A 23439-nucleotide genomic window follows, 5' to 3' on the forward strand; every position below is an offset into this window, starting at 1 on the left:
CTCGGGAAAAGGCCTTTCCATCCCAACAAGCCAACAGAACGGGAGGGTTGTACAGCTGTGACATCGCATCTCCAAATACACGCTGCACACGTGTCATGTTTGATGAGGACAGTAAGTTCTTCAGCGCTTCTGTTTTGGATTGAAACAGTTGTCTGATTTTTCTTATTTGATGTGGTCCTGTCCAAAGGCAGCATTATCATTGCTTCTATGGATTTATACTTCTTTTTGCATCGGAATATGTTGTAGCTTAATTGCTAAGATAGCATGAGATGCTGAAATCTTGGTAGATTTGGATGTTCTTGTTCTTTCGTAAATTGATGTGACATGAAGTAATAATACGCTAGAAGTGTTTAATAAAATGAATGTTGTCAGTGATAAAATGTACAGACACTGCCACCTGCAGACAGTCTCATGAAGTGAGAGTGCTTAAGACAGTATGAATTGCCTGTCCTGACAGGGACTTTTAGAAAAAAAACAAAACAAAATCAGTTAACTGTTAATATTTGAAGCTGTATTATGATACTCTGCAGCTGACCCGACGATGGAGAGTAAAGAAGACCAATGGATGGGTGTAACTGTACAAAGCCAGGGGCCAGGAGGAAATGTGGTGGTAAGTCTAAAGGGCTAACTTACAAAAACGTTTTGGGTCTATAGTAAATGTTCTGAATGGTCTGTGTTTCCATGCAGCTTTGCGCAAGGTAACTTTCCTATGTTTACTCTTGTGATTCCTTGTAAGTAAGGACTTAAATGTCTTCGTAGCAAAGTAAGACACTTGAGATAGAAAAATAATGTAAAGCTTTTACAAACTCTTAAGTCAGCCTTTCTTTATAACCTTTGTAACAGCAATCTAGGATGGACAGTTGATTTTCAGGGTGTCTGCTTATTTTTTGTGATATACACATTGTTTATTTTAAATACCATTGGCTACAGAAATAGGGAAAAATAGCATGATAAGGTTGTAAAAGTAGCAAGTTATCATCAGCCTGTTTTCCAAGATGATCACTTTAACTTTCATCGGGGACTTTGGCTGAGTTGCTCCTATGAATTATTGAGGCCATTGCATTGCAGTAAGAGTACTAGGTATGTATTTTATACAATATGGAGAGAAAAAGCTTTCAGGAGTTACCAGAGAATATTACTTTTTCAGCTCTTTCTCAGTTAAATGAACTTCTGATGATGCTGCAGGATACCAGCTACATCATAAAATGGGTGTGCAGTGAAGCTTCTCCATCTAATTGTATTCTTGCGGGTTAATGTCACTGCTTCCAAAAGTGGAGGCAGGTGACTTCAGGGTGTGAATCTGGAGTTATTGAAGGATATCGAGGCTGTAGTAACTGGCTTCAGTCTGCCTGAGATCCCAAAGGGGGGGAAGAGCAGATAGAGTCCTGCTCATTGAATAATTAATTATCAACTAATGCTGTCTTGTCTTTTCTGAGAAGGAACTTTTCTTTGTAAGTGATAAGTGGGAAATGCGCTTATTAGATGAGATGTGGGCAGCCTGAAGGTCAGTGTGCAGCAGGGCAGTACTGCAGTGCTCTAGGTGTGGAGCAGCTGGGTGCTTGCTTAACATTTAAGCTGTGATAGGAACCATAGAAAAAGTATGTCAGCTGAGAAACCTGGCTTGCTTGTGCTCTTCACACACCTACTACATCTGGTTCCACAAAAAACACTGCTGGCAAAGGGGTTTGATTGTTCCACCTCTTTTTACAATGGTTTGTTGATTACACCACTTAACCCAGTGGCTATTCATCCTTTGCGTTAAATATTTGATTAGAATTCTGTTCCCAGGTTAAGGTTAAGGAACAGGTTCTGCTCAGTGCTTCTGCTCTGTCCCATTGACAGTTACCTAATAAGCGGAACATCCAACACAGGAAGGTGGATATCTTTCCCCTCCTCTTCACTGGAAAAACTTCCAGCCTCCACTTTGTGGCACTTTTCTGGAAGGAGTGAGTTCTGAATAGTCTCGGGTAGATGGTAGTTGAACAAAAACTTGTGTCCTGCACAAGCATGTAAGTCATTTAACTCTGACAGCTGTGGGGAAACACAGTCACTTCTTTCTTTAAATGAGATAGGGTGGTTCTCCCCTCGCTTCTTGAGAGGGAGGCATTAGGTATCGGGGAAGGCTTTGGGGCTAAAAACCCTAAATCCCACAGAGGAGAGGGATTTAACCATGCAGCCTTCCTTGACCATGAAGCTGGTTGCTCTGACTTGCATCCATAGATGCCCAGCTTTTCCCATAGGGAACAGTGGACTCTCTCTGCATTGCAACATGGATGTGTCAACCAGGTGACTGACTTACGGCTTTGTAGCATGAAGTATTGCTAAAGGAGACCAGCCTTCTTTGATGACCTGCATACAAACATGCCGAAAACATCACTTATTATTTCTTCTATCTTGCAGACATGTGCACATCGCTATGAGAAAAGGCAATATGTAAACACAGTGCAGGAAACGCGGGATATCATTGGAAGGTGCTATGTGCTGAGCCAGGATCTCACTATTAAGGATGATATGGATAATGGAGTATGGAGTTTTTGTGATGGTCGTTTAAGAGGCCATGAGAAGTTTGGTTCCTGTCAGCAAGGTGTTGCAGCCACTTTTACTAGAGACTACCATTATATTGTGTTTGGTGCCCCAGGCACTTACAATTGGAAAGGTATGACCTGGCTTCCTTCCTGCCTACCCTTCCCATTTCCTCTGAGATTGCTCACAAGGGTTGCATCCTAACTTTTTTTTCTTTTTTTTGGGGGGGTGAGAGGGGATGGGGTAATAGATATCTAATTATTTTACACTATTTTCATAAAATGCTATGATCCTTTATCAAAAGTGTTTACCGAAGTCCTTCAAATGTTTTTGAGGGAGTACTTATGGATAATGGAATTTTGCACATACATAGAGCAATTTTTTCCATTATTAGTCTTAATCTTATGGTGGGATTGAGTGCTTGCTTTGAGACTTCCATATGGGAACACATTACTAAATTATTTTAAAGTTATTTGACCAACTTTTTCCTGCATTTGAGCAATGTTAGATAGCCGACTGACATCTTTGTTTATCCTGTAGTATTTTCCACTTTATTCTTTGTGAAGTTTGTGGAAAGTAGTACTTCTCTAGTTAAATGCTGGAGGATTTCAGGAAGATAACTGAACAGAGCAATACTATGTGTATTCATATCTAAATCCATGGATAATCTTGTCTGACCAAGAGCCAAGTATTCTATATCATCTAGAAGATATCCCAAAACTTAAGGGAAAAAACCCATAGATTTTGTCGGTAGTTTATATTGAGAAGCATCTAAATGGCCCGCTCTGTCTGTTTTTCTTAAAGTGATTTTTTCCCTTCACACTTCATTACACCGACAGCTGTAAATGCTTCCCTCCTCAGAACATCTGATCCTTGACCCATTACATTTTTTTTTTCCCTCATACACCTGTGCCTGTTATATGAACCATGCAAAATCTTTGAGTTAAGCTCTGGCACAAGGTGTACTTTAGTGAGAACTTAATCTGCCACATATCTGTCAACAAAACTCGACCAAGCTGAAACAGCATATTGAGTTCAGATGCTGTTTTACTTTAATTGCAGAGGAGTGCTAGGACAGTCTATCAGTCATAAGAGTACTCCTTTGTATCATGGGAAAACATGTTTGTGCTTGCCAAAATGTTAAATATTCCTGTTGATAAAAGGGAAGCACGCATTCTGTCGAACAATAGCTCTTTTCCCCTTAAATAATGTTTTCTAACCGTTTCTATAACAGTGTTTATCATAGCTGAATCAGTAGGGTTTGGGTTTTTTTGGGGGGTATTCCTGTGTACTTACCTCCCTTTTAAGAGAGGCTTTATGAGGTTAAGAACCTCATAAAGTGGGATAAGGGTGGTTCCTGGCCAAGTTGGCCCCATGTTTTTGTTGAGAATTTTTTTAGGTTCCCATATGTTCTAGATTGTTTCATGGTCTCCCTGTAGAGCAGCGTGAGATTCTGGCGCACAGACAGAACATAGAAATTCATTGGCTTTTGAAAACACTTTCACCCAATTTTTTCTGATTTTTACCCACTGTTCGGTGTTTGTCCCATTTAAACAGCAGTCACTATCTCATTCGTCATAGTGTTAGTTGGAAACCATTTACCTGTTATTTTTCCCCCTTACCATTCATTTGCTTTTATTTTATCATTTCATTTCTTCAGGGGTGGTTCGTGCAGAGCAAAAGAATCAGACATTTTATGATCTGGGTATCTTTGATGATGGGCCCTACGAAGTTGGTGATGAGAGCCGTCAAGATAAGAATCTAGTTCCTGTTCCAGCTAACAGTTACCTAGGTAGGATTAAGTACATATGGTAAATCTCTTTAGGTTTCTTAAACATTTGGGATCCCAGCCTGGTGCAATGATACGAAATGGGAGCAGAAAATCTTCATTTGTGAACCTCGTAACATGCTAATAATTTTGGATGATCACATCTCCCTCCACTTATGGGCGAGCTTTAAGTGTAAGATGATAACTCTGCTGAGGTACCTAGAAAAGCTGCTAATGTAATGAGAGGGCTAAGAGCTGTGATGAGAAACCACAGATTCTCAAGGAGTGATTATAATCACTCTAATGGTAAGTATGGTGTATGGACCTGTAGTCCTTAGTCACAAGGTCTCTGCCATGTGGTATCAGAGGGTTTATCACAATTTGAGTTTCTGGATGTAACTGTTAGGACTGCAGTTTCTCCATCCTGGTAGGTGAGTGCAATTTTTTTATTCAAATTTTTAAAACTCCGGTGGCCTCTTTACGAGCCTTTAAAATACTATGATATGAGCAGTGTTTATATATTATGTGTGTGTGTTGCAGGAGTGTCTCTTGCACTTTGTGCCAGTACAAAAGCAGAAATGTGTCCTTGGGCCAGTGGATGTTACTGTACACCAGTGAGTTGTTGGAAAGGCCTCAAGTAAAAGTGTAAAGAACCTTTCTGTTCTAGTGCAGATTTATGTGATGTTTCGATCCACTGCTTTTGGTGTATGCAACAAGTACAATTTTGGTAACTTGAAACTGGAATTTCTGTGTGAGTGGTGGAAAGCTGAACAGATGGGTAAGGGCATTGCTAATATAAAAAGTAAAAGCAAGTTAAGAAAGAGCCAACTTAGAGCTACATATCTGATAGAAGAACTAGAACACAAACTTCCATTAAATATGAGCAGTAATTACTGGGTGGGGAAAAAAAAAGTGATTAGGAAAGAAAGAGCTTGGGTTAGAAAGACAAGCTGTTAGCCTCTTCTGGTGAAGTAAGACTTGGTAGGGAGAGGAGTGGTGTCTTTTGCTGTGAACAGAGTAATACTGGCTTTTTGCAGTTCTGTAACAAATGCAGCATTTGCATTTGGGAGATAAATGCCTTTGATTTGTTACAATCAAGCCCACTTCCAGGCAATCCTGCTGTTCACTGGCATTGCTGCTCCCTCTGTTTAGACAATAAACAAACATGGTTATAGCTGCTGTGCTTAACTCCTGTTTTTTTTTCTCTTCAATCTTTCACTGGTGTTTACAGGTCTTCTATTTCTGACAGCTGTATCTGATACTCACCCAGATCAGTTTGTATATAAAACATTGCCTCCCGGCGTACAGGAGGACAAGGCGGTGGATGTAATGATGAATAGCTACCTAGGTTTGTGACCACTTGAGGTGGCAGCATCTGGTCAGATATAACCTCCAGACCTTTGACATGATCCTCTCCCCTCCACCCCGCCTCATCTCAAATAGACTGCAAGTAAAAGCATGTGAAAACGGGCATTCAGGTGAAGAGTAGCTGGCAAAGCAACATGGCTTCAGAGAAACACTGATTTCTCATGCATTTTTCCAAAACCTCTCATCCCTCCTCCAGATGGGACTCCCTGAATTTTTCTGAAACTGTCTCATTGTGAATTGCTGTAATTGAGAATTTTCATAGTACTGGTGAAGTGTTTCAGAAGGGAGATTTCTATCTGCTGGCTAGTGCCTTTCCTCCTTGCAGTGTGCATAATCTTCTACTTTGGCCTAAACGTCTTGCCATAAACTTCTACTTTACTGGATGTGTTGGTATATGCAGTATATTCTTTTAACTAAGTTTTTCGTGTTTTTTTAAATGTATTGACTTGTATAAAGAATATGTGAGACTAAATTTGTTTGAACATGTCCTTTAGGGCTGCATTCAATCAAAATTGCCAATTTCACCATTACTGTGTGAGGCGATTCTCAAATACCGTGTACATCATTCATGTAAAATACTGTGCTTGTGCAGGACACTTTGCATGTTTGCAATGGAATGATGCTGACTTGTCTTTAGGGAGTTTTGTGAGGATTTTTCCAGAGGTGAAATACTCGAGCTATATTCAAGTGGTGAGCTGTAGTCATTTCTAAGCTGGCATGCTTAAAAATGGTCTTGTTTGGTGTCTGTGAAAAGTAAATCCGAGTGAGCCACGAAATAATATGTTTTGTGGGCAAAATACTTAAAGGTAACGTATGGAGGAACGTTGACTTGTAAACAGGCATCCACCAGTCCAAAGAGAAATGGAGAGTTCCCAGTATATCATACTCTGTTTTAGACAAAACTTTTATTCAATATACCACTTTAATATAGTAGGGGAATTTAGTTTTCCTGTCAACAACAGAAGCTGTCAGTTTGTTTATATTTTATTTCTTTCTCTGTTAAAGGTTTCTCTTTGGACTCCGGTAAAGGAATTGTTTCCCAAGATGAGATGACTTTTGTGTCTGGTGCCCCACGAGCCAACCACAGCGGAGCAGTTGTTTTACTGAAAAAAGAGAAAAATCAGAGAGCGCTTTCACTCGAGCACATGTTTGAAGGAGAAGGGCTGGCCTCTTCTTTTGGCTATGATGTTGCTGTTGTGGATCTCAACAACGACAGGTATGGCCTGGGTTAACTCCTGCTTGCCTGTATAATGAAGGATGGCATTTAGGGTTATTTCTGCTTTGGTTTTCCACATTAGAAGTTATTAGAAATACAAAGAATGCCAAATCCCATCTTGCGTGTTTTGCTGGAGGAAAAGGGAAGCATCTCTGAGAACCAGTCAGGACCCAGTCTACATTTCTAATTAGAGAAAAGAGTTTTATATTACATTTAAACAATTAGTGTAAACAAAGAAAGAAGAAACGAATCTCATACCCAGAGAAGGCCCTGGAAGGGTCTTGTATGTCACAAAGGGAATATAACCAGCTTGCAGGATCAGTGGAGCTGGTGTTGCTCAACCAGTCCAATGTACTTTTTAGCCTTTGCTCTGCAGCTGTTTGGCTAGCTGATCTTGAGGCCACAGTCTGATCAGTTATGTTTCACAGTTCTTCTGTAAAAGCACTGCTTTTTTTTTTAACTCCAAGGTGGCAAGACATTGTTGTTGGAGCCCCGCAATATTTTGACAGAAGTGGGGATATTGGAGGTGCTGTGTACATCTACATGAACCGGCAAGGCAAATGGGAAGGAGTAAAACCTATTCGCTTAAATGGAACCACTGACTCCATGTTCGGGCTTGCAGTGGAAAATGTTGGGGATGTTAATCAGGACGGGTATCCAGGTGAGTGGAAAGCAACTACGATAAAAATGTATGTCACTTTTTTGCTAACGCTAGACTTGGAACATCTTACCCTTATCATGAGTGCAAGCTGCAGGAAGAGTAAGAATGATTTTCAGATATTGCATCTTCTTTTCAACAGATATTGCAGTAGGGGCCCCATATGATGGTTTTGGCAAAGTATACATTTATCATGGATCCCAGGATGGAATAAATACAAAACCAGCACAGGTAATGAAATAACCTTTACTATATATAATTAGACTTGCACAAAATTAAAGGAATGGCAGGGCTATCCGTCTTCTCCCTTTCCATTACTGCTAGGAGGGTGGTGGGTATGCAGAAGAGTCACAGGACCCTTCAAAGATTGCACTGCTGACCAGAAAGATTAGGAATTCTTGATTTTAATACATATTTTTATTTCTGGGGCAGTTCCTTTGGTACCAATAATATGTAGAGAAAGAAAAAGGCATGTAGGTGTGTAAGCTTTGTTTTTTTGAAAGAAATGTGGGGATTTGGAATGAATTGCTTAATTTTCTTTTTCACTACTTACTATTTCACTTTCTTTTTTTTAATTAAAAACACCAGTGTGTTCAGTTGCAAGGTGTGAATGAAACTCGGTTATACCTCCTAGAATACTGTTAGAATATTTTCTAGAATACTTTTTCAGTTTCAAGTGTCTATACTGCATAAACACTGTAAGTAAAGATAAGCTAGGCAACATTTCTAAGCGAAACAGTCATTTCTGGTACTCACTGCTATTGCAAAGTAACTTCTTGGAAGAAAAGCAAATCACCTTGGCACTCCAGTGTCATTTACCTGAACATGGAGGTCCCGTTTCCTTCTATCTCTTCTCTCATTTCCCCCCCAGCTCCGGCCATAAGACAATGGTGTTCACTTGTTACTTATTTCACTTTTATAGCTTTTAAATGTCTGATTTCCCTCAATCTGTTTGCTTTTTAGATTCTTGATGGTGAAAAAACGGGCACCAATTTCTTTGGTTACTCTATTGCTGGAAACATGGACCTGGATAAAAATTCCTACCCTGATATTGCTGTTGGTTCCCTCTCAGATTCTGTGTCTGTGTTCAGGTATTCTATACAGAACTGTAACTACTTACACTAAGGTTTTGTTTTTAGTTATTTAAAGCCAAACTGCTTAGAAGGAACACAAAGCTTTTTGGTCTGGAGTGTATTTTTCCTTCTAGAACTTGAAAATTCTGGGCGGAAAAAAATTCCATAAACTGGTTTGTTACTTTGTCCCCCTCTTCTCATTGAGCAGCTGCCTTACACGCAACACAGGGCAAAAGGCTGAATGCGGACAGTCCTGTGGAGCACCAGTGTGCGTAGTGTATCTGTACCCTAGCTTTGCCCCCGGTAACTTACTTGTATGCCTGTGTCCTTTGATGGAATTTGGGGTGATAAGTAATTCTTTTGCCTTAAGAAAGCAGAAGTTAACTGATACGTTTGCTAGAGCTTTTGTTTGCTGCTGTTACATAAATCTAATCCTGCTTTACTGAAGATAGAACAAAACCAAACGTCTCTTTTTGTAGCTGAGGATCCAAAAGCAGCGAGGCATACGACCTTGCTGAGGTCGCAGGGGGGTCCATGAAAGAGCTGTGAGGAAGCCCTGCAGATAGGATCCTTTTGGATTTCTGTAGCATGTGCTGTAATTAGGGATGAGGTCATGGTCTTTTGCAGACCTCCGCTTTTTTTCTAGTTTAATGTACTGTTAAGTTGAATTGCTAGTAATGAGCAGGAAGAGGACTGTATTTGCACCAGAGCTGTGAATGCTGTGTCAAGTTCAGGTCTTTGGTGGTTGCTGTCAGTCCCAAACGAGGAGGAGCAGGAACTCCAAAACTGGTTATCTCAATTTTGGGGATAAAAACAACTCTACCTTTCAGGCAGAATGACCTTTCCTACAATTTTTTGATGATCCCATCTCTAAGGTGGATAGTATCTGTGTACATAATTGGAATGTTCTTAAATACACTGCAACAGCACCCAACAAAAGCAACTGATACTGTTTGCGGAAGAGAACAGAGTAGGTGGAAGGGAAGTTGTCTATTAAGTGTTCTACTTACTCAAAAGGAGCTGTAATTGTTTGCTGATAAGGGCAGCACAGAAACTTTACAAAGGTGAGAACAAAAGCCTTTATGGTGATGAACAGTGAAAGGGGTGGCTCTGTTAAAAGAAGATGGCTAGAAAAAGAGGAGATGGCTTACTGGCCATGTTAAACAACCCTTAGAGGCTTCAATGAGAGTGGGATCAGCTTGTTCGGTTGTTCATGTGAACCGTCTTTTCTTATCCCTTCCAAAAAGGAAGAGAAAGGACAAGTTGTCAAGCTGAATTATGGTTACAGCATACATGCAGAGGAGTCAGGAAATGAAAAAATGAAAATGTTTCCCACAGCCACCCGGGCTCCACACTGAGGCTGTTGCGAACGTTAATCTGAATGAACTTTAGTACCTGCAGTTGTTCACAGAGTCTGAATTACCACTGGGGTGGGAACCATCACTTTGAATTTTCTGGTTTTTATGTGTGTATAAAATGACAACCACAACATCACATTAATGTACCCTGCATCCCTGTGAGGCGTTTAATACAATTGTACTTGTTTTTTGTGACTTGCTTTGCTTCGCTTTAAGTAGTTTTGTTTCTAATCATTATCGAAGCCAAACTGTGTTTCTTGGGTGTCTTTGCAAATCAGTGTAGGCATGGAGGGCATCTGGGATTCACATGAATTATTTCATTAATCTTATCAGAAACATTTCCTTCTGTTCTTACCCCTTCTTTTCATTCCCTGGTTTTCCCTCAAATGAAGATCTCGGCCTGTGATAAGCATTAGAAGAAGCATTACAGTACAGCCTGACAGAATTGATCTAAAGAAAAAGAATCCTGATGACCCTAGTGATATATGGTAAAGTAAAAAAAAAATATGATGTCGGAAGCCTTGGTGTATTGAGTTTTCTGTTCTCAAAATTCGTTCAGCCAGTGTTGATGTTAAAGTGAAGGGATATGACAGTCATGCAAGTTAAGCAAATCTATGTACATGTGATCATTTTGACCTCCTGAATTTGCTATGACTGCTGTGCTAAAGCATAATGTCCATTTTTGGAAACGAGTGTCACTTTGCCACTTAAGGCTTTTAACACTTGCAAGTATCTGAACTTGAACAGCTTTCTCATGAGTAGAGATGTAAGAGCAAATGCCAGAAAATATTTTTCTAATTGCTTATTAACCTTTTTTTTTCCTTGCTTTATAATTCAGTTCAGTAAGCAGCAGATTACTGTTGTAGCATGAAAACTAGTGGACTATTAAAACTTTTCAGTCTGTTGAACCATCCCTTATTAAAGTTAATATTAATTTCTTGGCACTTTTTACAGGATGGATGTGAAAGCATGTTTTCAATACACTGCAAACCCCAGTGACTTAAATCCAAGAATAAGTAAGTTTTGAAGATGGATATTTTTGATGTGTTTGTTATGTGGTTAGTTTTTTGTTTTTTCTTTAGAGTGTATCATTGAAGAACAGTACTCAAATTATAGTGACTCATCTTAGACTGTGACTGTCAAATTTAAAATGTGACACAATACTAAGGTCAATCAGCTATTGCACTATTGGTATTTAGAGTAACATGTATTTAAGAGTCATGTTGGTGTATTAGGAAGTTCTGCGGATGACAGAATGACGTGAAGCTTTCTGTGTAATACAACTGTCAATAAGCAAACGGCTGCCATACAGACCAAAACCATTTTGCCTCTCTAGGTTACTGCTGCTTTAGAAAATAGTTTTAAAAGCCCATTTTATATGTCATCACTAAGCATTATTTCTTACTGGAGACAGTGTTCTGTACTCATGAAAATGGTTTTGTGGAAATCTGTAACTGAAATAAAAAATCTTTGTATTAATAGGGGCCTGGAAGACACTGTCATAAATGTAGTTAAAAATGTAAAACATTAGTTTCTCCGATCTCCTGGTTTTTCTCTCGTTACACCACCTTGGAAAACTGTGTAGGGTTTTGAAAAGAAATGAGGAGAATTTCAAGCCCAGACCTCCTCCTCTTCCTGTGCTGTCTTGAGTTTCTCAGTTACTTGTAAAATCCATAGGATGTGCCTGAATAAGGTCCTGGTCCTACAACAGGTCAAGTGTTTCCAGCTCTCAGAGGTGGCTCCTGTGTGCCTGCCTGCATGCTTCCGAGGCCTGGCACGCTCGATGTGGTTCTATCCTTGCAATATTGGATTAGCTTGGTGAATACAGAGATGATTAAAAGATGCGCAGAGTTCAGAACTGTCAAAACACGCCTCGGCGTACAACTAGAAAGCTCTAGTCACACTTTTGCTTTCAGTGTTGTGTGTACGGTGACCTCAAATTCTGGCTGGCTGCTTAGGTGCCATTTGTGACAAAACAGAAACAGGACAGCCAAGTTGGAGCATTTAACGGAGTTGTGTGTCTTGGCCCTCTACTGGCCCAGTGACAGCTCCTCCAGCCAGTGCTGCTGCTGCTGAAGGCATGGGGTACTTCTGGAACAAACAGATTTGGTTTAGAAGCTTCCTTTAGATACGTGCACAGGGTACCTGGCCCTCAACTGGAGAGGGACAAAACCGACAGATGGAGAAAGTTTTGTAAATAACTGAAAACAGCTTGTGAAGCTCAGCACTGGCTGAAACTGTCTTCTAGAATAATGTTGTAAGGTCATACCGGGAGAAATTAAAGTTCTTTTTAGTAAGGCAAGTGTTGTTTTTTTATAGTGACCTATTCTATTTCTTCAATACAGAGATCAACTATACATTTGAAGCAGAAAACGAGAGGAGGCAGTTAGGCCTGCCGTCTAGGGTACGGTTTAAAGACCACCTGTCTGATCAGTTTACTGCAAGCACAACCCTAAGGGGGCAGAACACAAGAGAGTGTGTGACAACCAAGCTTGTACTGCAGGTAAGACAGAATATTTTATTTCTTTCATTTAGATCCATTTAAAACAAAAGCATGCTCTTTCTTTAAGCCTCGTGGTACCTTTGTATATAAATTAAGTCACATGCAATACAAATCTTCAAAACTAGAAAACCACCGTAGTTAAGTAGTACCTTGTTATTCCGTGCACACACGCTGCTTCCTCCTGTTGCCTTTCTTACAAAGTATGAATAGAAGTTGTAGCCACTGCAGCATGCTCAGGAGGTCGCTAGAGCTGAACTAATTTAGAACAATAGAGAGGGAATAAATGCCAAAGATGGAGACCTCTTTCCAACAAAAGTAACCGTTACAAAATTGAACGGTGTGACTGGCCAGGAAACGAATTTTAACCCACAGGTTTTGGAGGGGATGAATGGGCAGGACAAAGAAGCTTGCTATGTGTACTCTGACTTGGCTGCTATGCTGGCCCTTAAAGGTGGTGATGCTCCAGGAGCTGAACAAATTCTCTTGTCTGTGGCTCAGCAGTAATGAGCCAACCTCCAAGGTTGTTTTTGACCACGGCAAATTAAAGAGCTTAAACTTACGCAATAGGGAGAAGGTGTGGTATTTTACTGTTGTGTGAATTTTGCTTGCTTGAGTTACCATCTGTTGTTCCTAGGAATTCTTAATGGTGAGAGGAGTTATCAGACTGGGAAGCCAGGAGATAAAAATACAGTAGGGCTGAGCTCCTTGTGTTCTTGCACATTCTTAGAAAATGCTGGGTTTCTATGTAGTGAATAGTTTTAATGCTGTAAAAAATAGCAGAAAATACTTTGCTTTACTTGTTTGTTCTGAAATGTGTATCAAAAGCTAGTCTTTGTGTTGTTTTTTCTTCTCTGCACTGTATACTAACCATGCCCTTTAAAATACTTTAACAGGAAAAAATTAAAGATAAGCTACGCCCCATTCCAATATCAGTCAGCGTTAAAATTGCTGGCCTGGAGTCCAGCTCACCATCCACAAGAAAAGAGAGAGCACTTCCGGATCTTATACCAATTCTAAATTCAAACGAATCTGAAACAAAGACCACAAAAGTAAGTCTTTGATACCACATTTTCCTGTAATCTGCACTTTGATAAATAACTGAATTTTAAAGACTCTAGAAAGCTAAATTATGACCAAAGGAAATAACTGGAGTGGCACTGGACCTATAACTACTGGCTTATATTTCATATTTTGTTATGACCTTGTTGCAAAAGGTTATGAACTAGGTCCTGTGTTTCTTTTGCAACAGAAGTGAAGAGGGTATAGCTGCTAGTTGTTTTTTTTTTTTCTTCTCCCCAACAATTTCAGGAGGAAATGTACTTTTGATTAAAAATGGAAATCCATCCTCTCCTGCTGTCAACATTTGTCCCACATCACAAAATAATGTACAGTCCAATTCTTCCATGGTTAGGATGCTGTAACAGCATTAGAGCTCTGAAGCAGTGACATAAGAGAGAGGGAATATCTTCGGTGAAAGATCTCATTTCCTCAACAGTGAAGAATCAGACTTAAGGATGTTTTTCCTCAATAGAAATGTACCTCTCGCTTATTACCTAACTCGCCTTCTAGGCACATTTAAAGCTCTACATTGTCAGCATCAAGGGCTCTGTCACACAAAGAAAAACTCTCTTGACAGGTAAGGAGTCAGGTTAAAATCTTACTCTATCCAGGAAGGCGCCTCTGAGTTCCCTGTAGATGCTGTGCTGCACATCAGAAATCTTGTTTTAAGCTAGTACCATGCGGCATGCAGTAAAAGTGCTTTGGTTTTATTTAGGTGGAGTTCTTAAAAGAAGGATGTGGAGAAGACAATGAATGTCACAGCAATCTGAAACTTCAGTACCGGTTTTGCACTAGAGAAGGAAATGAAGACAGGTTTACTTATTTACCAATGTAAGTCTCGATTAATGCATTGCTGAAATTCAAGTTGTTAATAAGTGCTTAAAAGAACTTTCAGGAGAGGCTTTTGGGAGATAGAGCAGCTTTGTTCCGGCAGTCTGGCAAACACAGCCCCACGCAGTAGTACTGATCTGTCAGGCTGAGGAAGGTGTGAGCATTAGAAGAGCAGTGGTGGTTCCGAGTCAGATGGATACAAAGTGGGCACAGCTGTGCAGGTCTGGGCAAAAAAGTTCGGAAAAAAAGCTTTGAACCCCTGGAGAAATGAGATTCTAAACCAGCCTTAGAGTAGTTTATTGGGTGTGATACTGTCAACTATTTTTGATATGAAATTTGATTGTGAGTATGACACCATGATATACTGTAGCCTAGTAGCCAGTAACAAGCAGTTACAGAGAAGTGAACAGAGAAATCATTTCACTGTAACACACACCTAAGACCCACTGCATCCCTCTTCCCCGGAGGGCCAGTGAAATTAGAAAAGATGTATAAAACAAACAAAAGGAAGTAGGTTTACTTACTGTATACTTACCATGTATACTTCACAAGAAATAAGTAGGTCAATAGATTTATTCAGAGAAGATTCATTGCTATTAAACATGAGCCAGATGCAAGTGCTGGTTCAGAAATACTATAAACGCTTGATGATTACTTGAGGGATATATCAGTCTGCTCTGTCCTGTTAACTGCTGGTCACTGTTGGAGACAAAATACTGATCTGGGAAAAAAAAACTATGTCCATTCACGTGTTTATGGTCTTACAGTAATTCTTCCCTAATAGAGGGAATTATATTTGGGTAAACCATAGTGAGAAGCAAACTGTCATACACATTTCCTTTCCTAATGCACACAGCCCTGTATACTCTGTTTCTGTAGTGAGAATGGCATGCCAGTGCTTGTTCTGAAAGATCAGAAAGATATTGCCCTGGAAATAACAGTGACAAACAATCCATCTGATGCAAAAAATCCACAAAAAGATGGTGAAGACGCGTATGAAGCTAAACTAATTGCAACTTTTCCAGACAGTCTGACGTATTCTGCATTCAGGGAGATGAGGGGTTATCCTGTAAGTATTTTTAAGGGAAAAGTTACTAAAATTTTTAAATGTTTTCAGCATGTTTTTACTTCTAAATGTATTCTGTTTCATCAGGAAAAACAGCTAACATGTGGTGCTAACCAAAACGGTTCTCAAGCAGAGTGTGAACTTGGAAATCCTTTCAAAAGAAATTCCAATGTAAGTTGCACCTATTTTACTCAAGTTATAAAATCTGATTCCTGACTGCTGTCATCCCAAGTTCCTGTGTGTCATAACTGGAAATGTGATTTGGGTCTGTCTTTTTAACTGTAGAACTTGATGGTGTATTTCTATTATATTGCATGTATTAATATATTTTATGCAATGTTTATGTATTTCATGGATGTTCTTTCTTGTCTAGGTAACCTTTTATCTCATCTTAAGTACCACTAAAGTTAATGTTGATACAACAGACTTGGACATTAATCTGAAGTTGGAAACGTAAGTTTTCTCTGTGTGTGGGTGCTGTATTTTTATATACAGTTGTAAAGATTTGAATTAATTTGTCCAATTCACAAAAGCAATTTAATAGTAAAATGAAAACTGCTACATTTGTAAAATAAACAGCATTGTTTCCTTTTCATTGTAGAACAAGCACTCAAGTTAATTCGACTCCAATTACAGCTAGTGCTAAAGTGGTTCTTGAATTGCTTTTATCACTCACTGGGTAAGTGTTGACAGCATAACAAATGGAGGGGCTGGGGATGACAGTTTTGCTGCAGACTTCATTAAAATCTGATTATTCTCCTTCCCCACCCAAACAGAGTTGCTAAGCCTTCTCAGGTGTATTTTGGAGGTGACATTGTTGGTGAGAGTGCTATGAAATCTGAAGATCATATTGGAAACCTCATAGAGTATGAATTCAGAGTGAGTAATTTAGATTAATGCCAACAGCTGCTTCTTTATGCTTATGAATACTTGGAAAAGTTGCTGGATTTAAAATTGGCTTTTCTTGTCCCCAAATCCTGACTTCCTGATCAGAACGTGCAGTCTCTGACTGCCGACTAGAGCTTTATGATCATATTTGGAGGAAGTGGCCCAAGTTGGCTGCACACTTTTTTTTGGCGCAGTTCACACACGTTCAGTCGTACAGCATAAAACCCCCTGCAGGCCGGGAGCAGCACCTACCCAGAGCCCTCACTGTGGTGTGCCCAGGTGTTGTTAGCTGATGCACACAGACAGCAAGTATGCGTACTTCATCCACGCTGTACTGAGCAGGCAGAATACGACACTGTGGGAGCCACTTCAAATGTGTGTGTCCGTTTCACTCTTTTGGTCTTCCTCCTAATGAGAAAATCAAGGAGAAGGCTAAGAGAGACAGTTTTGGTTCTATAAAAACTCTGTTTATCAGCAAGAGCGCTGCTTTTTCTGTGTCAATAATACAAGCGCTGCTACCTTTGTACATAGTAGTTTGTCGGGATTAAAGTCCATCTCTGTCAATCCTTTACTTCCTTCTATACCTGCATGCATGTATTAAAGTAGAAGCAGTTAGAATATCTATTTTAGCACTTGCTGTCATGAACAGTAACACTAAGAAAGCAAAAAATAGGTTGGGAAACAACTTCCAGACTTATGAGAGCAAAAGCTGGTGATCTTTCTGTGTCAGAGTTCTTCATAATCCTGCAATTTGCCTCAATTACGTAACTGAAGGATTTGTTAACTCTGAGTTGTTGTTTCACATGAAGATAGATTTCTAAAAATCAACAGCTTGAAGTTCATGTTAGGGAATTTTATTCCTTATATGTTTAAGCACTTTTAAAGTATTTACCTGCTATCCAAGTGTGCTAGTTTTGGTATATATGCTGTGTCTTTATACTCTGTTTTGACTGTCTTTTGATCTGCTTTTAGATTTCCTGTTAGCTGCATGCTTAAGCCTTGCCCAAGTCACTACCACTTTTGATTGAGAAGACAATGACTTTAAAAAGTATTTCACTGTTTAAAGAATGTTTGTTTTACCAGGTAACTAACTTGGGCAGACCACTGAAAACATTTGGTACTGCTTCCCTGGACATACAATGGCCAAAAGAAATTAGTAATGGCAAATGGCTGCTTTATTTGATGAAAATCGATTCCAAAGGCTTAGAAAAAGTCTCCTGTCAACCCGAGAATGAAATCAATAGTTTGCATGTTGCGGTATGTTACCCTGTCTTCTGTTTGTGAGTTAGTACAACATGAAAGCACCACAGCATGTGATAGTAGGGCGTAAGAGCTTGCCTCCAGAAGGGTTTTGGTCTTAACCAACTCCCAAGGACAATACATGAACAATGTACCAAGGGTTAATAATGTGCTAAAGGATAGATGCTGTGTTATGGTGACTGTTTCTGCAATGGGCACTGTTGTCATACGCTCTTCCAGGATGAAATTGCTGATTGCTTTAACATTTCATCAATGTTACTGAAATCTGATCGAGTTCTTACACAGAAAACAATAAATAACAGTGAACATCTCCTCAGCCTGGGGCAATTCTATGTACCTTTTTAAAGGGAAAGGGCTTGCGCTTGTATTTACTTATTCCTTTTGTCATATTTGTTGTAAATTTCTCAGGCAAGTTTCATAGCCCTTCGTTGTGCCTGCAGAGTAAGAATTCTTTCCTAAACCCTGAGCCTTCACGTTCATACAATCTTAAGATCATTTGGGAGGAGTTTTGATTTTCACCATTAAAAACTGCATGCACATAACACCCACTCTTGTCAGATCACTACATTAGTTAGTGAAACTTTCAGTCAGTGTAATTAGTATACAGGTAAAAAAATGCATCTACTGACCTTAGCATAATGTTATTCTTTTAGCATAGTAATGCTAATACCCTTTATACAGAACAAAAATGGAAGTAGTATTGAAAGCTTTGTAACTCTAAAACCCCCCCGACCTATTAAAGTAGTCAGTTGACCTTTCTTTAGGTAATCTCAAATTCTAGTAGTCTTGACTCTACTATTAGCAATAAATGTAGATAAGTAGGGATATAAAATGCTGTCGCTCATGTGTTGATCTGAACAAGACAAGACTCACTGAACTCTTGTTTCTCTGCTTCTATGGGGTCAGAATTAGGAGAAGAGATACTTACAATAAACTACTAAAACTCTTCTCTTTTTTGTTTTTTTAAGGAATCCCAGAACTCAAGAAGGAAACGTGAGGTTGCAGAGAAGCAGATTACAGACAGCAAGACGTTTTCTTTATTCTCAGAAAGAAAATACAAGACCTTGGTAAGCATACTGCACCAACTATACAGTCTTGTCAGATACCCATCCTGCACTCATAAGAGGGCTTGTCTTGAGTTTGGCAGGGTAAAAGAAGGTATCTCTTTGCTTTGTTTTTATCTTAAATTCAAGTATTGATGCTTTAAAAATATGATCATTTAGATTATTTACTGATGAGAGAGAACTAGGAAAGAATTTCTCCATAGCGATCTATGTTAAAATAAACAGGCAGTAGAATCTCCATTGTATTTTCTTAACTGCTGTTCATACAAACAGATTTTGGTTCTTGCACATAAATGAGGCATATAATCCAATTTTTAATTGGGGGGGGGGTGAGGAGTTAAGCAATTTGTGAGTATGTTTTTCTATTTACACATAGCAATTTATAATTGCAGGACTGCAATGTGAATGCACGCTGTGTGGACATACGATGTCCCCTGAAGGGTTTAGACAGCAAGGCATCTATTGTGCTGCGTTCCAGACTGTGGAACAGTACCTTCTTAGAAGTAAGTCCTCTTACCTGCCATTTTTGGAAGATCACAGTTCTTTCCCATCTGTGTCTAATGTCCATGTTTTGTTTTGCAACAGGAATACTCCAAAATGAACTACCTGGACATTCTTGTCAGGGCTTCGATCAGTGTTCCTGCTGCAGCTAAGAATGTTAAGCTCACAAATGAAGTTGCTCAGGTAGGTTCAATATTTAATGGTAACTGTATGTTACGGTTGTGGTGTTTCCAGCTTATCTCAAACACTGGAGAGGAAAAAAAAAAAACCATTTTAAAACAAAAATTGTTGAAAGTTTAGCTTTTTAACTGAGTTTTGATGTATTGATCAGCCTTACCTTTTAATATGATTGGAAAAATTCACTACTATATTGAAATGATAACCAGTAGCAACTTCCTTCTTCAAAAACATTTTGTAGATGAGAGAGAGAAGACATCTTGTTAGGGAAGAGAGAAGACTGTATAAATTGCACCTTTAGGATAAACATGGATGTTTCTGAAATGCTCTTTCCATCTTCACTTTTTTTTTTTCTCCTTTAGGTGCGTGTTACTGTCTTTCCTGCAAAACCAGTAGCACTTTATACAGGAGTACCATGGTGGATCATCTCGGTGGCTATTTTTGCTGGAATACTGATGCTTGCACTATTGGTATTCTTATTATGGAAGGTGAGTTTTTATTCATCTGGTTATTTTACATATCCTGGTCTACAGCTGACAAGACAGCAAACTAATTATGCAAATGATTAAGTATTTTGGTTTACTATTTGGGACTCGGTAAAATAGAGCAAAACTGCCCAAGCCATACATTACCTTTATCAGCTTCTCAGTTTTGCAACATTTGGAATAAAAATGGTTACATGGGAAGACTTGTTAGGAAACTTTTCTGTTACTGCATCCTCCAAACGAAGTATTTTGAGCTCTGGGCAAAACTTGAGACAAATGTTCAGAGACCATAGTTACTTTGATGTGGATGGAGACAGCTAATTGGGGCATCTGCAGTTACGTGTAAACTCTATGTGAGCTATCTACAAATGTTTTAGCAGGCCTTTGTTCTCATTACATTAGCAATACCATTAAACTGATAATAGGTGAAAATAACCAAAAGGTACACAAGTAATACATAGCTAAGTGTGTTGGTGAATTTCTGCAGTATTGCCTTTTATGTTAGAAACCCTAAAGGAGTAAGTAAGTGTGTACAACAAAAGGCTAACAATTTGCAAAAGAAAAGATCAAGTACCTATTTTTCTGACTACCGTTGGCATTTTTAAAACTAATTGTGTTTCCAAGTTTAACAAGGCAGTCCTTTTATTCTTAATTTTTACAGGCATGGGCAGTTAGTATTTCCTGTTACAGGATAGCAGAAGGTTATTAAGAAAGAAGAGATGAAGAATATCCTGTCACTTACTTTCTTCTGGAGAAACTGCAGCAGTTAGCTTTCCTGAGGAGCTGCAGGTTACTTCTCACAGGATAGTTGGGACTTCCTTATTTTCTAATAAATGCCCATCCCCTGCTGCAGATCTTCCCAATGAATTAATGCTTTGAGTGGGCTGTTAGGCTATAACTACTAGTGTTTTCCTGCACATGAAAATGCACGCATTTTGCACACACAGTGTAAAATGCTTCTTTTTGGGACAAACACTGTGCTGTTTTATGAAGGACAAACATGGTTGCTTTAAGACAATGCTTGTGTTGTACAGGACAAAGCAGTACTCATTTTTAGCCTACCCTATGTTTTTGTCTATCCTGTGCACTAGTCCACAAACGGGTTTCTTTATAGACTTCTTTCTGCTCTTCACAGCCAGCTTTAGTTGCTATGGACATACTTTATAGTAGCTTTTCTTAAAGGAAAAAAAAAGGCATTACAGATTTATCAGAATGCCTCTCAAATAATATTCTTTACCTCAGGTTATTCTATTATTTTACAGGTCAAGTTAGTCCAAGAAGTTCTTGGATCTAGAAACATCTGAGTTTTTGTGTGCTTTTTTTTATTTCCTGGCCTGTGCAGGTGTAATGGGAGGATAGTTCACAGAGTTAATTTAGGTCAGTTTTACTAGGTTTGACTTCTTCCAGTCCACAGAAATTGACTAAATGCCTTGCTTCCTTGTAGTGTGGTTTCTTCAAGAGAAATAAGAAAGATCATTACGATGCCACATATCACAAGGCTGAGATCCATGCTCAGCCATCTGATAAAGAGAGGCTTACTTCTGATGCATAGTATTGATCTACTTCTGTAATTGGTAATTGATGGTATTTTTTAATTTTTAGCTGTGGCACATGCTATGGTTGTGGTGGCTAACAATGAAGCTTTTACTGCATATGTTCTAATAACTTTTGGATTTCAAGCTATCGTACTTGCTTGCTCATTCTGTTGGTACATGTTCACATGCCCCAAAAGCTGAAAAAACAGGTGTTTACCTTGGCCTAAAAAGCTTCCTGTTTATTTCTTTAGAAAACATGTTAATCTATTGCAATGGTTTTTAGCTTTTTTTTTAATTTCTGTTTTAACAGTACAAGTAAGTTTTTAAGCTTGAGAGATGGTAATCAACACTGCAGAGTTAAGATTTAAAGCTAAGACTCCATGGATGATAAACAATCTTGCTTTACTAACCTTCAGTGCATGCTAAAAAATACATGTTGCTTATAATGAAAGGGGTTTTTCATAGTGAGAATTTAATTCCTGTGGAAACTTCTGTTTTCCTTCAATTCTAAGGCATGCTTTTCTAGGAACACACTGTCCTCTGCTGAAGCTACTATATGCATGATTATTTATGCTTCTAGCAACCTTTATTCAACTTAAGATGTTACATGCATGTACATTAGATTAATAACTGATGCTTGGGTGAGCATGGGGGGGAGGAATTCTTACCTAAAATATGTCAAAACAGTGTCTAATGAAATCTTAACTAAGAGGATGGCTAAAGATTTGGTCTATGTCTCAATGTAATTTTTTTTGAAATTCAGTTCCATGTAAGTTCTAATAATATTTAAAAGAAAACAACCAAAACCAAAAACCCACACCCCAAATACTACAAACTTGCCACTTTGATCTTTTTTTTCCCCTAGCAGTATCTAATGACAGCTGGATGACACAATGTCTCTTAACCTTAACATCAGTGACTCAAAAGCATGTGAAGTTGAGTGTCTACCTATCATCAACTTTGTAACACTGTGGCCATAACTCCATTTTGTTTTGAAAATTAACTATGGTCCATTCCTCAATATTAAAACCCAGTTTTTACAGTGGCTTTGAATAAAAAACTGCAGGGCACAAATAAGCTGTGCTAGATTTCATCTAGGGACACTTGGTGTCATGTACATTACAAAACTTTCAAGTTATGTCTAGTTTTTATCCTATGGCAAGCTAAGCAAGACTGACATGCTTGTACTGCATATTGTGCAGTTAGTTCAGGTGCCTCTAGTGGAGATGGTGCTTTATAAAACAAGGCCCTAGTGTAACTGTTCTTGAAGGCCCTGGAAAGCTTCCTGGAGGTTTTTAAAGGTAAATCATGTCACCATACAGGAAGATGCTGCAGTACATAACCTGCTTTTGATTCAGGAGAAGCCAGCTTTCCTGAACTGTATCTACTTCTTTGTGCGGCATTAAATTATCTCATTATCTGAAGGAATAGCTTTATAAGAAGACTTAAAAGACCATTGTAAAGAAAATTTATAAAGTTAATGGAGGGAATATTGTTAAGGTTATTAGATTACCAGATTGTCAAGACTGTGCCATGTTTGCAACTGCTGCTGAAACAGCTAACATAGACCTGCTGACTCCCATTTTCACAGCTATGTATGCTACGTTTTTGGCGTACATATTTTTGTTTTCAATTTTCTTACCTGTATATCTCTGCAAAGGAAGAATTTACTGCCTCTATAGTTGTAGTATTTTGGAAGAAACTTAAACCTAAACTGTTCTTTTTCTTCTCTGCCCCAGTGTGGGTTCTTCCAGCGTTCTAGGTACGAAGACAGTGTCCCCCGGTATCATGCTGTAAGAATTCGAAAAGAAGAGCGACAGATCAAAGATGGGAAATGCAAAGACCTTGAGACAAAACAGTGGTTCACAAAATGGAATGAAAATGAAAGTTATTCTTAGGGAAAAATTCTTTTAATCCACAAAGTTCAGATAGAGGTTAAGGTTTTCGATAATGGAATCCTGATGGCGTTAGACCTATGAACACTATGGACATTCACCATTTGATTGTAGATATAACTACTTATATTGAGGCTTTTGTTTGCACAGTTAAAATTGCTTCAACAGACTTTATTTGCATTATTTAATTTCCAGGCTGCCTCTTTCCCCC

General features: G+C 38.9%; 1 protein-coding gene across 1 annotated transcript; it reads left to right on the forward strand.

The window, feature by feature from the left end:
- The first annotated feature begins 6 nt into the window (after nt 1-6).
- ITGA6 (integrin, alpha 6) lies at nt 7-23439 on the forward strand. The gene is made up of 25 exons (XM_010293927.1): nt 7-111; nt 531-610; nt 2401-2656; nt 4184-4315; nt 6665-6875; nt 7343-7536; nt 7676-7764; nt 8497-8624; nt 10357-10452; nt 10919-10980; nt 12310-12467; nt 13361-13516; nt 14242-14357; nt 15237-15426; nt 15511-15594; nt 15797-15876; nt 16025-16102; nt 16200-16302; nt 17395-17568; nt 18540-18638; nt 19028-19138; nt 19221-19319; nt 19676-19801; nt 21243-21372; nt 23073-23439. The coding sequence occupies exons 1-24, from the start codon at nt 96-98 to the stop codon at nt 21348-21350; spliced, it is 2946 nt and encodes a 981-aa protein (XP_010292229.1). The 5' UTR covers nt 7-95; the 3' UTR covers nt 21351-21372; nt 23073-23439.

This window comes from Phaethon lepturus, unplaced genomic scaffold, assembly GCF_000687285.1.
Source record: "Phaethon lepturus isolate BGI_N335 unplaced genomic scaffold, ASM68728v1 scaffold10199, whole genome shotgun sequence".
NCBI classification, from domain to species: domain Eukaryota; kingdom Metazoa; phylum Chordata; class Aves; order Phaethontiformes; family Phaethontidae; genus Phaethon; species Phaethon lepturus.

What these genes read in the sequence shown, in the direction of transcription:
- ITGA6 (XM_010293927.1), top strand. An exon ending in GATTCTGTGTCTGTGTTCAG is followed by an intron (nt 8,625 to 10,356) that starts GTATTCTATACA and finishes CCTCAAATGAAG; the next exon opens with ATCTCGGCCTGTGATAAGCA. An exon ending in AGGTTTACTTATTTACCAAT is followed by an intron (nt 14,358 to 15,236) that starts GTAAGTCTCGAT and finishes CTGTTTCTGTAG; the next exon opens with TGAGAATGGCATGCCAGTGC.